This window comes from Geospiza fortis, unplaced genomic scaffold (assembly GCF_000277835.1).
Source record: "Geospiza fortis unplaced genomic scaffold, GeoFor_1.0 scaffold603, whole genome shotgun sequence".
Classification (NCBI taxonomy): Eukaryota; Metazoa; Chordata; class Aves; order Passeriformes; family Thraupidae; genus Geospiza; species Geospiza fortis.
In genome coordinates, this window is record NW_005054460.1 from 1,122,129 (window position 1) to 1,136,597 (window position 14,469).

Consider the following 14,469-nt stretch of genomic DNA (forward strand, 5'->3'; position numbering starts at 1 on the left):
GCACAACACTGTGGTCTGACTTTTAAGGCACTTTATCTGCAAGTTGTGCAGTCAGTTCAGTTCAAAGCCAGTTTCTGTAGGCAATGGGCATTCACACATGTGGAACTTCTCTGGGGGCAGTAGTAGCATTTCCACTTTCCCACACAACTTCTGGGCAGGTGCCCCACAGCTGCCCTACAGTTCTGCCCCTCCTGCTCCTTTCGGCCAAACCAAACCCTTCCGTTTCAAGCAGGAATCAAATGTTCTCACTGTATTTTGGATGGGTGTTTTCAAACATAGCCCACTTTATAGGAAAGGGAAATTACAATCATAATGGTGTGTATCAGGAGAAAATTTCACAAGCCTTAATTCAGATGTGGCTAATGGGTTGGAAGATTTGCTACCCTCCCTAGCACTGAGGGAGGTTACTTCAGTGCAGAATCCAAGGCTGATCCTTCCCTAAGTCTTTCCCTCTCAGCTCACTCTCAGCAGCTCTTTATTAGTTTAGGAAATCCAGACACATCACCCAGGGCTCTAAGGCCAGCTCTAGAGATCACTGGCTGTACTGGATCTGACTCAATCCCCTTCCAGCCCTTAAATCCCTTCATGTCAGCTCCCTGAGCAATTATGCACACACTTAGAGTGGTGTGGTGAGTGAATCCAGAGAATTTTCACTGTTTTTCTGAGTTCTTAGCATCACAATGAGAGGAATTTCAAGCCTTGTCTTCAGTCTGGAAGAAATATCTCTATCAAATTAAGATCAACCCTTGCTTTCTGAGGGCATCTGATTCATTAGTGATAGACTGAGGCTGATACATTTACTCATACTATAAAAATATTAATTCTCATTTCAAATAATTAGGAAATATCTGGCAGTTGATTTATATCCTCCCCTAATCTGAGGAAAAATCAGTCAGAAAAGCAGCATGATTGCTTTCTTTAGAAAGGCAAGTATCCCTCGACCTGGAATTTACTCTTTCTTGACTGGACAGGCATTCATTCCAATGAGGAACAGAGGAACTATATCTGTAGTGTTCCTTTAGCTGTAACTCTGCGAACAGTAGAGACTCTGCTTTTTCTGAGTAGTTTTTAGCATATTCTTTTCCTTTCCAAATTCTGGGCTATTTTTGATTATGAAAGAATACACTCAGTTATCAGCAACATGGAATGCTAAATTGCTACTGTCTTTCAGCCAACATGTCTTCACATGTATGGATTTGGATGTCATCTTGTGTTAAATGAGCTTTCAAATGACAAAGATATTGCAGAGAGAACATGATATGCATATTAACACTGAATATATACTTTTTAGAACTGAATGAACATTGCTGAACATTGCTCAGAAATGTTTGTACCTTACATTAAGGAGCTGTATCTATTTTCTCTTCTGAATGAAGACAAATGCATACTTAGATACTAAGAATATACACAAGACACTTTCTTTGACTTGTGTGCAGGACTGAACTTCAATAATTTTAAACAGCTTGAGAAGTGAATTTGATGGCAATGTACATAATTCACTGAATATGCACAGAGAGGTGAACTTACAGAGCTGAAGCAGACTGCACTGAGCGCAGTAAAAGTGACAGAGCCAGGGGACCACTTCATTAAATAGCATATTACGAGAGCTTCTCATGGCACCACAGTCACTTGAATGATAACTATGTTTTGTCTGATCATATTTTTAGACATAATATCATGATTTAGACCATGAAGAGACTTTCCCCCAATCAGGCTGTGAGCACTGCTGGCAGAAGGGGAAAGAACTTGCATGGAAAATTTCCCTCTATTACATGTACAATGAAAATGAGCAGATGAAGTTGTGTGAAAACAATGTGCCAAGGTGTACAGTTGTGTGTCTTCCTTCTGATCATCCAGCATGGAAAATGTGGCTGCTTACTATCAAGGATATGCCAGAACACCTCCTGTAACCATGAAATTTCCCATAAGTACACTTGCTATAAAAATTAATTTCCATTTGTCAACACCTAGTGCCCAGTGCTCTCAGGGTAATTTAACAGATGAAAATTTGTTTAAACTTTTGATTTAAGCATGACATACATTTTGTTATGTATCTATAACAAATCATGCAAGTATGATCCAAGTATTTTTACTGGAAATTAAAATGTCACTTCTTCCAAACATGTTATTTCTTTACTTGGCATACGGGCACAACAGATGGAGTAAATGTGAGAAATTGCTGTAACACTGAGAAAAGGTGGTTCCCAATGCTGAAGAGTTTGGAACTGATGTTAAAATTTGCCTCCTTGACTTCCTTGAAGTCACTGCCATGTAATGCCATTAATGCACATACTGCATAATCTTCCAAGGAATAAATGTTGATATCACATGCACTGATGTGAAGCAGCACTCTCCAACAACCTGGTCTAGTGAAAGGTGTCCATGTCCAAAGCTCACAGCCCCACCCAGCCTGGCTTTGAGCACTTCCAAGGATGAGGCATCCAAAAGTTTCCAGGCAACCTGTTCCAGTGCCCCATCACTTCCATTGCATATTTGCATTCTGATTATATTGATGCCTTGAGAGGCTATCTGGAACAGAGGCTGGGCAGAGTCCAAGGAATAAAGTAGGAATTTATTAAAAGGCCTTCAAAGGATACACCTTGGGCAGTACAAGAGCCCGGCTGACACTACACCCAAGCTGGACGACAGCTCACATGTTTTCACACATTTATAAGTTTTGGTTCATTTACATATCGAGGTTAATTGTGCAATTACAGCTTTGGGTTATGAAGTCCCATCCTCCCAGATTGCTCTCCTCAATCTGCTGTTGTTTACACTTTTTGGGCCTGAAGCTGCAATGGTGTCCTTGGTTCTAGGGCTGGAAAAGCATTGTTTTCTCTAACTAAACTGAAGAGAACTTGTGAACATTTTCTATGAAGTTCAGAGTTATATACTAGTGCAGTACAGAATCTGAAAAATATGAAAGCTAAAACTTAAGGCATCAATATTAGACTATATAATACTGCATAATATAACTTATATTGGAAAATAAGATTGCAATCCATTCAATTGCACCTAATTATATCTCTCACCAACTCTAACTTGTTTAGTAAAACATTCAGCCTCAATTTTTAAGCAGTAAAGAAAGAATTTTTAAGCAGTAAAGAAAGGGACACATAGTAAAGGGTTTGAGCTGTATTTGCTGATTAGACAACACAGGAAACCAAGTTCAAACAGGCAAGAAGTTTAGTCCTAAGAGACACTATTTTTATTACCACGTCCTTCCAGCTCTGGTAACAGACACACAAGGCAGAAGATTTCCCCTGTCAATATCTCACAGCTCCCTCCCACTACACAAAGATTCCTTACAGCATTGGTTCCATGAGTCCTGCTCACAGGCCTGTTCAGCAGCTGCCCCCTCCTCCAGGCAGTCTTTTCTCTCTCACACAACTTTGCAACCAGAGAGAACAATCCCATGGTAGCAAAGGAATATGCACACAGCTCTCAACAGGCTGCATGTCTGCCAGTAATTCACTTTATTTCTCAGGATCTGGGGAAATACCTGGCTTTTGCACCTCCTGTTTACAGGAGCACTGCAAGCACAGCAGAAGAGACTGAAGTAGAAGGAAGATGTGGATAAAGACACATACAGACTGTGCCATGACAAAAGCAGAACAAAAGCTTAACAAAAGCAGAAATGTCGTTAAAAAGAAATGTAGTCAAAAAAGAAAAAAAAAAAGAAAATCGAAGTGAGATTAAAGAAAAAAAAGTTCATTGCAGATAGAGGAAAAAAAAAAGAAGATTCACTGATGAGTTACCATCAAAATATTACTCCAAGGTTTCTCAAGCGTTTGCCAGTATGAGTGAAATACAAAGACATCCTTTAGGTAGAGATGTCATTGTGAGGTAAAATGATATTAATCTACCTCTATTTTGAGCTATGTAAAATTTACTTTCTCTTGACAGACGCTGCCTGAGTTCATCTACCACAAAAGTAAATTTTCCTATTTACTATCTACTACATCTACATGTTAAAGGAGCATTGATAGTAACTTTTAATACCTGTTTGCTTTTGCCAGTTGTTATTTTGTGGGTACCTCCAGTAGCTGCTTTTGTATGAGCTCAGTGGTATGTACACCTGTTGGAAGGCACCTCCAACAAACACTAGTGGGTACAATAATTTGGTTCATAATTTAGCAGTGATCTGGTCACAGTGAATACTGAACAGTAAATGACTTCTGAACACTGCTTCTGTTAGCCTGAGTAATAAGGAGTTGCCCTGGAGAAAGCTGCTGGCTGCTGTATTCCTGAGTGCAACAGACACCCTGGTGCAAGAGAAAAAAATGAAGTTTGGGGGATTTTATTATTTATTTATTTATTTATGGGGAATGCCAGTTCAGCCCCTTCCTCAGAAAGGCAAAGCAGCCCAGTTCCTGAGCACAGATGGCTTTGGATATTCACTACAAGATTTATGTGACCACAACACACAAAGCCACATTCTTTTTCCTCAGTTCTAGGTTTGGGGCTTTTCTCCTAACAAGCATTGTAAAAGGACTAATGTGTACATAAAAAAATATCTTTAAACTTTCATAACACAAATACTGTTAAGTGCTAGCATTTGCTTGCCAGTTTCCAGAGGAGGAGTTGATAGTATCAGGGCGAGACAGTTATTATGATCCTGAATTCTCATCCAGATCTTTGGTCCCAGCTGTCAGAGATTGCTGGTGCTCATCACTGACACATTCATCATGAGCTGTCACCTTTGGGAGGTCTGTTCCTTCATATCAAGAGGGGTGGTATACCCACAGTGTACTTTCCCATAATTTTTTTTGAGAAGGACAGGGAGAAGCACAATTCATTCAATACATATTATATTAGAATGAAGGAATAAAGTGGACGACCTTTTTCTTCTGCTTCATTTGTTACCCAGACTACTGTACTGCTTAAGCCGTTTCTTCAGGATGCATCTTTGCTACATTAAAGGTAGCCATTCATTCTCACATTCCCCATCTTACATACCTTGAAGAACCATGTCCCAGTTAGAAGAGAGCTTTTTTCCCCCCTCTATTTCTCAGGTAGCATTATATTTTTCAACAGTTCAATGATGTTATTTATTTGAAACACAGCTTCTTTACATTATTGGGGGGGGGGGTTGGGTTTGCATTATATTCAATATGTGATTTCAATGTTTCCCAGAGATACCATGATTGTTTTTTCATGTTTTAAAAAAGGGAAATCAGAAAACAACAAATTAAACACTCTTTGGAGTTACAAGCTTCAACATGAGAAAGATATTTTGGAAGCATTATGGACATATGATGTTGTAACTGTCAAATGGCTAAATCTTCTGATGAATTCTCACCTACTTTTTCCTTAAGTGGATACTACATACTTTTATAAGCATAAAATGGAGGGAAAGTGTCAGAAAATCAATACAGAGCACTTTAGTTTTTTAAGCCTATCGCAGACAACCAAGGAGCTTCAACCTGCCAATATACCGACAGGACAGCTAGCTGAGTGGCCAGATATGACTTCTGAAAAAACATCTAGAGCTCGCATTTTGTGCCAAGAAATAAAACCATAACACAGAATAATACAATATACTGGAATGTCACCGGAATATTTTTTTATACAAAAAAGCACTTCTATGCAAATACTGGGAGATGCTTGTAAAGAAAAAAAAATCAGGAAAAATATAGTAATGATTTCCCCATTGTAAAAATGGACTTAAATTCTCCAAGATACATAGATGATGTCCTCTATGAGAAAATCCTGCTTATCAACAGAAGAAAATAACCTACAATTTGTTACATTTCAATAGCACTCCAGAAGGCAATAGCTCTTGAAGGGGTTTATGGTCTCTGCTGACTATGGACTATCAGGTATTGTGATTTATCACCTATGTGTTCCTCCTACAGGAAAAACTTACAATATCTTTTCACAGAGGTTTGATTCAATCCATGTGAGCCATAGAGAGTGTTCATTGCCAGGACAGTCAGATGTGCCGAAATTTCATTTTAATGCACCTTGAGTTTTCACAGAAACAAGGTTCTCTAGTTCTGAAAGATGCACAGCTAGCAATTCTCAGCTCCTCCTCTGAAAGGCCAACCAAACTTGACATCTGCTGACTACTCCTGAAGCTGATAATGACACCTTGGCTCTGAAGCAGTAGAAGGAGTGAGATTGTTCTTAGTTCTGAGAACAATCAGTAGAAGGACTGCGTTCTTACAAGACTAGATTTCCAGACTAGACTGCACAGTCCAGAAAGACAGCATGCCATCCACAGGGCCATGGACAAGCTCAAGAAGTGGGCCTATGAAAATCTCATTAAGTTTAATGAGACCAAGTGCAAGGTGCTGCACCTGGGTCAGGACAACCCTCAGTATCAATCCAGGTTGGGGGATGAGCAGATCCAGAGCAGCCCTGATGGGAAGGATCTGGGGGTGCTGGTGGATGAGAGGCTGGCATGGCAATGCCAGCTTGCAGCTGAGAAAGCCAAACATGTCCTGGGCTGCACCAAAAGCAGTGTGGTCAGCAGGGTGAGGGAGGGGATTCTGCCCCTCTGGTGAGACCCCACCTGCAGGGTCCCCAGTACAGGAAGGACAAAGACCTGTTGGAGTGAGTCCAGAGGAGGGGCACCAAGATGATTAGAGGGATGGAGCATCACTCTTATGAAGAAAGATTAAGAGAATTGGGATTGTTGGGAAGAAATATTGTCAGGGTGGTGAAGCACTGGAACAGGTGGCACAGAGAAGTTGCAGATGCCCCATCCCTGACAGGTTGGATGGTCTAGTGGAAGGAGATGTCCCTGCCCATGGCTGGAAGTTGGACTTTAAGGTCCCTTCCAACCCAAGCCACTTTATGATTTTATGCTTTTACTTTTTTATTTTTATTTGTAGAACTATGATATCTTTCAGTTAAACAAATGAAGAACTGAGAATGATACATACACACACAGATAGATGTATACACATATACACACATGATATATACATGTATATATTTACCAAATAAATCTGCACATGTGGAAACCATCTGTGATATCTGGTCTTTTACTAAATCATATCTATTTATATATAGACATATCACTCCATATGTATTTACTCCAAACTTCTCTAAGATCATGATTCTCAGAGGTGAAAATTGCTGAGCTCCATCCACACAGCATTAGGCTTTCATTAAGAAATCCAGTTCCCACAGTAATAACTTTTCCATTCTGCATCTTTATGTCCAAGTACATGCCTAAGAAACTGAGAGAAAATAGCAATCAATGAGCATAGTAAAGTGGTAAATATTAAATCTATTTTATGCACACAGAGATATTATGAGTTGAAGCCATGTTAAAAATTTACTGTAGTGAATCATAGTTCCTCTACTGACACCAACAGGCACTAGACAACCAGAGAGGATATTTCTTAACTCAAAGTTAGACAGCAAAATGCTACCAAAAAAAAATCCAGACTTTTTTTTTAATCTTGTCCTCTGCTTAAAAATTAGCCCAAGATCCAGTTTTAGAGACTATCATCAGGAGAGTAAGTAAGTAAATGCCACTTAACAGATTTTCTAGTAATTATTTCCAGAGAATATCAGAGATGGTGACATGTTGCACTGTGATCTTTTTAATTCACAGCTTCTGATTGAAGATTAACATCTGCAAGAACCTCATATAGTTTGCATCAACAGTAAATAAAAGTCTCTCTCCTGTGGATCATTAATCTGATAATACTCAAGTTTATACCAGTTGTTTAACCTCTTACTGTAGAATCAGATGAAGATCTGGAAATATATTCTCAGTTAAAAGATCCAATCAAGATGCAGTCTTGGACACACCTACACTGCCGTATAATCCCACTGTATCAAATGGAGTCAGGAAATTAAATGATTATGAAATCTGCTAAATTCTGGCTTGATAAAATTTTAAGGAGCAATAATTGAAATCACAGGTTCCTAGGCTATAACATATGCATTTCACTGGCATGCAAGATACTTCCTATAGAGCTCCTGGGCATTTAATAATGTAGAACTACATTTCCAAAGTGTCTCCATGTATTTAAGCTACTACTACTAACTTTCTAAAAGGCACCTGCACAGACTGGATGGCTGGCACGTCCTCTGGAAAATTCCAGCTTGTCAAAACCAAATCCTTTTTTGTAGAAATGCCAGAGTTTCACAGACTCAAATTCAGAGCAAAATACCAAAGATCCAGCAGCACTAAAGCTCAAAGCATCCAAACAATTCAGGAGTGCAGGAAATCAAACAGATTCAGCATCAAATCTCTCCCTTTTGCAGATCAAGCCTTTGAATTTGGTTTTACATTCAATGAAGCCTCTTAATTATTTACTTTACTAACTCAGTCTTTCTTACCATATTATTACACAAAATGAAATGGGTCCAACATGAGATTTTGTTTTATAGCTGTAGCTAGCTGAGATTGTACTCTTTGAGCAGCACTGTACAGAAATTCTCATGGTAGGCCAGACCGAGCTACTTCAGATACCAGAAGGAGCAGAGGATAAGTAACTATCTCTTTTATTTGCATGGGAAAAAAATTAAGACAGATGTTCCTTAGCAGCCTGACAAGATGACAGCCAGAAGACCAACCACCTCAAGTGTATGCATATCAATGTATACAGCCTGGGGAACAAACAGGAAGAATTGGAGCACACTGAAGGTTAGTATTAGAACAAACATTTTAAATTTTAAAGAGAAAATTTCAGCTCTCTCAGACGTAAATTGGGAAGGATTTCATGGGAGGCTTCCATGAAGGATAAAGGAGCTAGACTGTGCCAGGAGTTTTTCTAAAATTCTTTTAGCACAAAAATAGTTCATCTCCTTTAAAGACAGAGAAGTAGGCAGAGCAAAAGACCACCTTGGCTTAGCCGTCAGCTTCCGAGTCTCTTCAAAAGAGAAGCGTTCCAGAGCTGGAAAAGCAGACAAACACCTGTCAAGAACTATAAGGGAACTGCTACAGTGCACAGAAATGCAGACAGAAAACCAAAGCTGAGCTCAAACAGAAATTGATCAGACATATAAAAAACTACAAGAAAGGGGAAATTAATAGATGCAAACTGGAAATTCCTCATAGATCCTCAATCAGTCACTCAATCAGAAACAACCCTCCAGTAGGACTAATGGGGTGACAAAACCACCACTACTTTTAAAATTTAAGCTTAATATATGTGTTAATTTGATCAAATGAAATCATAAACAAAGCTACCAATCAAACTGTCTGAAAATCAAGAGGATTTTTCTACAATTAGGGAACTCTGGTCTTCTGTTTGTATTCACTGTAGTCAGAGGTCCTTCTGACTTGCGCTTGTTTGGTTGGTCTTGGTTTTGCCTCCTCTCAGACTCACAATTCACTCAACCATACATCTTATTGGAAAGTGTGTCTTTTATTTTACCTTGAATGTCAAGCATATTAACAGTCTCTGATAGCAGAACAACAGAAAAACAACACATTAGAAAAAGTGACTTATGAAGCACGTGTTAACTTAATACAGGACTCTGCCTTAATTTAAGAAATTGATTTTAAATTCTCATGGGAACTGTGCCTTTGCTCTTTATGTAAAAGCAAGCAATAAACTTCATTAGCAATGCATACAATGAAAATTACACACAGCTGGCTTAAAATGAAAACATTGCATAACAAACATTGCAGCTGGTCAGCCACCAGTTAGACCTTTCTCCTTGTAAACCTGCTTCTTCAATTTGGCAACGCAGTCCTTGAGCAGAAACAGCAAAGAGTATATAACTTGATACTTCATTACACAGAACTGTTACATTGGGGTTGTGCAAACCTTTTTAAATCTTTAATTTTGTCCAATCATAGCTAAAGCCAGCTATGTCAGGATTTTACTCTTTTTTATTTTTAATGTTATTTTCATATGAGTTGAATCACCCACATGGAAACTTTTGACATGTCACAGTTGGCAGTACCATCTTCAATAAAACCTTGGCCCTTGGACCTGCAGTTCTACCTTTGCATTTGACCTCAGTTTTAAACAGAGCTGCATGGCAAGACAGGTGGCATTTCTCCTATAATGAGTCCAAGGATCTGTCTTAATTCATAAAAATCTGATAACATGCTTTCACTCACATCTGGAGCAATGACATATGAAATGGACATAAGGCAATGAAATTTGCACACATATGAAGTCAAAGTCAGCCCCATTCTTTCAAAATCAAATACTGTGTATGTTGGCTGCATGTGAAAAATTTCACAGTTATTTATACCCGACCAATGCCACTGAAGACCTAATTCTGCTCCCAGTGGTGTTTCCAGCAATTTTGCAAAGGACTTTCTTTGGTAAAGAGAGGTAAAAGGAGAATGATAGGACACTTAAATACTAAATAACAAATATTAGAGTTAATTTTATTTCTATTAAAACTGATAATCTCTTTAAAAACACTTGAGATTCAACCAGTGCAAGGTATAAAAAAAGTTACAGGGGTTTTGGAGTTTCTTGTCTAAAGGAATGTATAACCTTTGAGATCATTATTCATAATGCTTTTAATGTCAGAGGTACTTTTGTTCTTTCTTATGGGATTATTGCTGGTCACCTTCCTGAGATTTGCAAGACCATGAAAGATAAGCACCGCAACTATTCCTCTAAAGCATCATATCACAAATTAATAATTTGGTCCTTTTCTAAATGGATCTCTCCCCACAATTACACTAAAACACAGTGATGGGTCACAAATTCCAGGGGGTCCAACTGGTCCTGGCATTCCTGGAGTGCCACGATCTCCATCTTTACCAGGCTGCCCACGCTCTCCAGGACGTCCTTCCTTACTCATGCCTGGTGGACCTTCAGGACCTTAATAACACACATGCAATAAAAATAAATAAAAGCATTACTATTAAAATGAAAAAGAACAAGTATGAACCCACGACGCCCCTGCTCTTTGGTAAAATATGCAGATAAAGAAAACTTCATTTCCTGCAAAAGACACTTCTTGTTACAAACTGCTTATATATTTATATAAACAACATGATATCTTATAAAGTTTTTTTTAAATCACATGAAAAACACTTTAAATAAAGATAGCTTTTAAAGGAGAATATGAAAATCTGCTTTAGTACACTATTCTACTTTATCATATTATCTGGTACCACATGGCAAGAATTAGTCCCTCTATTTCTATTTGTTTCTCTGCCTTTGGATGGGTCCCTAATATATCTTCTAAATGCCCAACTTTACATTTGGTATGCATACACTAATGTTATGAAGAATATTTTTCCTCATTAAGTAATCCTTAAAAGTCACATGATCATATCAGGGCTCAGTTTTCAGATATAGCTGACTTCAGGATCCATCTGTCATCAAACAGCAGTCTCAGATACCAATATCCTACAGGACCTGTCTTATATTAAATAATTATTATATGGCAATTTATAAGGTGCAAGTGATGCAAGTCACAGGCATTACCCTAAAATATATTTGGTAAGTAAAATGTGTGCAAAGTATGCAAGTTTTCCCAAATTACATCAACATTTTTTCTAAACCATACTGCAAAAAAGTTATTAGCATGCACTGAATCTGTACATCTGAACCATCCCTCACCTGGAGGTCCTGGGGGGCCTTGGATGCCAGGAACACCAACTCCTTGGCTGCCTTTTGCACCATTCTTCCCTGGCAGTCCTGTGAATTACCAAGCACACGCATATCTTTGCACATCAATTTCATCCAATGAAGTCAGAAATCAGCATCTGATAATATTTATTGAATTAAATATGTCATATTTCAAAAGCAAATAATGGGAAGCAAAACAACTCTTTTCTTGTAACCTGCACATTGTGACTGGGTTCTAAATTATGCTAATTTCTACTGAATTTAGAGCTGATGCAGCAACAGTTAAGCAGACAGCCACTATCAGCTGAGGGAATAGATGATAGGTAATTAAGCAATTTGCTGTCACCGCCTTCCTATCAGCAAAGTTTTTAATATGTTGTATAAAGGAGGTGTAAGTTTTTCAGCATAATCCCTGTGGAATACAGAATATATAGAAAAGGTTCCACAACACACAGTGCAGAATTAAATCTCCACCAAAGAAGTATTGTGAGAGTCAAAATATGAGCTCTCTTACATTAGTACAACCCTGTAAATTCACCTTCCTCATAGATACATTATCTGGTTTTCCAACGTTTATGGAATAACCAGAACTGCTAGTGTCAGCTCCAGAGGAAAACTGCATATTCTCCTAGTGGAGATTAAATTACGGAGGTACTACAGGCAATCAGCATTACATACAAAATTAATTTGGTGTGCTAGGTCACAGGTAGTAAGTCACAAAGAAAGTAAATATTTATCAACCATTTGTCTGCTTACCATTGGCACATTATTAGCTAGCTGTTATTTCATACAGCTTTCCTGTATGATCCTATTTTGATGCTACCAGTTACCAAATTCTGGACTCCACCCAGTCCCTTGCTCTAGTTCCAGACTATATATGCATACTTAACATAAAGTCTGCAAATACATCACAGACTTTGAAAAGCTCAATTGAAAGCTTGGACAGCTGAGTTACCTGAAAGCATAAACCTTAGCCTGCCTAAAAAGAATCCAGAATGTTTATAAAGAAATGAGCAAAAAGTCTTTTGAGATAAAGAGAACAAAAGGACAAAAAGTCAGGAAATCAAAGGAATATAAATATAGAAGTTGTTGGATGTCAAAAATCAGCACAGCTAGTAAGTAGCCAGTGAATAAATACTGTTCCTTAAAAAAGCAGAAACAAACAAGTTTGGAAGAAAAGAAATCAGAAGACATGGAAATACCTTGAAATCTATGTCTACCCATATTTGAGCTAAAAAAATAATCTAAATGCAGGTAGAAACATTTACATGAGACTAACTCTCTAAAAAGATGAGAACAAAGTTTATAGTAGGCTATAGTAGAACTGAACAATAACTATCTGGCTTTGTTCTTGTGTTCTCTCTCCTGTCACATGTTCCCTGAAGGTGGTGAAACATCCACACTGCTCCATAGTCACAATTCCTTTCAGCCAAGCAAGCCCAGCTATTCTCTTACTCCACCCTACATGAGTCCCATCCAAAATTAGAAGCAGAAACCCAAGATATAAAGGCCTTTAGCACCGTGCCCACACACACTGTACCTCTTGTCCCACGAGCCCCAGGGCGACCTGGCATGCCCATCAGCCCCGGAACGCCATCATTCCCTGGCAAGCCAGGAAACCCTCTTGGGCCTTCAGGGCCTCTTGGACCTGGTGGGCCTGGAAGTCCTGGGGGAGCACTTTGGGACTGACAATGGTTACAGTTTTGTAGTCTTCCACTCTGGAGAATGGCAGGCAACTGGGCTGGGAGAATTCAAACAAAAAATTGCTTAAAGTGTTGCAACAATAGAAGTATTGCCCGAACCACTAATACAAAATCTGTTCCCTCTCTTAAGAGAATATAATACCTTTAGGAAACAAGATGGTAAAGTATGGAACCTATGATGTGGAAATATAGTTCTACTATAGGAAAACAACAAAAAAATTGGCAATATGGAACTTGCTTTCAAAAAAGCGTTTCTGTAACTATCAGGAAACTTCTTTAGCACTTCAAACAAGGAAACAACAGTAAAGAAGCTCTCCAACTTACTTCTCAGTACATCTGAACACACCTGTCGAATAAACTCTTCTGAAAATTCTCGTGCCTGAATTGAACAGAGAACAGAGCATGCAATTCTTTCTGGTTTTTAAGGTACCCAAAATGAAAAGTCTGAAGTCCTATATATACAGGATACATACAGGTTTTCCATCTGATCCAGGTGGTCCTGGGGGTCCTCTATCTCCTGGCTGACCTCTGAGGCCAGGAGCTCCAATCAAACCCTGGATACCAGATTCTCCTTTTTGTCCACTGACGCCTCGAATGCCTGGATCTCCTTTCTCACCTTTCTGGATTGAAAAATCAATGAAAAGCCAATTATATGTTCACAGATCATTTGGAAGGTAGGCAGCACCATAGGTAGCACCAAACAAACATCTAAGAAACCTTTATTGAAGTTCTTCATAAAATTAATGTGATGCCAATGAAAATTAACTTTATATTGATGAGATGTATTTTGCTAAAATGCATTGAAGTTTTCAGATTCCTTAGCAGCTGTTTCAGATAAAATTACCAGAGAATTAGAAATAAATTACCTTTTCTTAATTTTCAAGACCCATTTTACTATTCATTATTAACACATGGAAGGAAGGGTTTTATTCACTTTTTCCTCAGAATCAGAAATCTTTTTTATAGTCTGTTAGAATCCTTAGAAAGCCAGAAAAATTGGATGTGAAATTCTGGCACCACCGAAGTTCCTGGAAACTTAAAGCCTTTTACCTTATATCTTCAGTGTATAAGACAAAGGAAAAAATAATTTTATTTCAGTTAGGGATTTTTTTGCTTCTTTTTTTTTCCATCTGATTGATAGTAACTGTAGTCTGTTTGCTTCACTGGAAAAGGTAAAAAATGCTGAAAAATATTTTTACATATCTTCACCAAAGTAATTGTTCCATGTATGGAATTACCTAATTACCTAA

At 38.3% G+C, this 14,469-nt stretch overlaps 1 protein-coding gene across 1 annotated transcript in view; it reads right to left on the reverse strand.

The window, feature by feature from the left end:
• Positions 1 to 9,314: 9,314 nt before the first annotated feature.
• COL21A1 (collagen type XXI alpha 1 chain) overlaps positions 9,315 to 14,469 on the reverse strand; it is a 67,240-nt gene continuing 62,085 nt past the window's right edge. The window contains exons 26-30 of the mRNA XM_031062759.1: positions 13,693 to 13,839; positions 13,544 to 13,598; positions 13,057 to 13,257; positions 11,508 to 11,585; positions 9,315 to 10,760 (exon numbers count right to left, since the gene is read on the reverse strand). Of these exons, the coding sequence (XP_030918619.1) occupies positions 10,573 to 10,760; positions 11,508 to 11,585; positions 13,057 to 13,257; positions 13,544 to 13,598; positions 13,693 to 13,839 (669 nt within the window). The 3' untranslated portion in view covers positions 9,315 to 10,572. The remainder of the gene's footprint in view (positions 10,761 to 11,507; positions 11,586 to 13,056; positions 13,258 to 13,543; positions 13,599 to 13,692; positions 13,840 to 14,469) is intronic.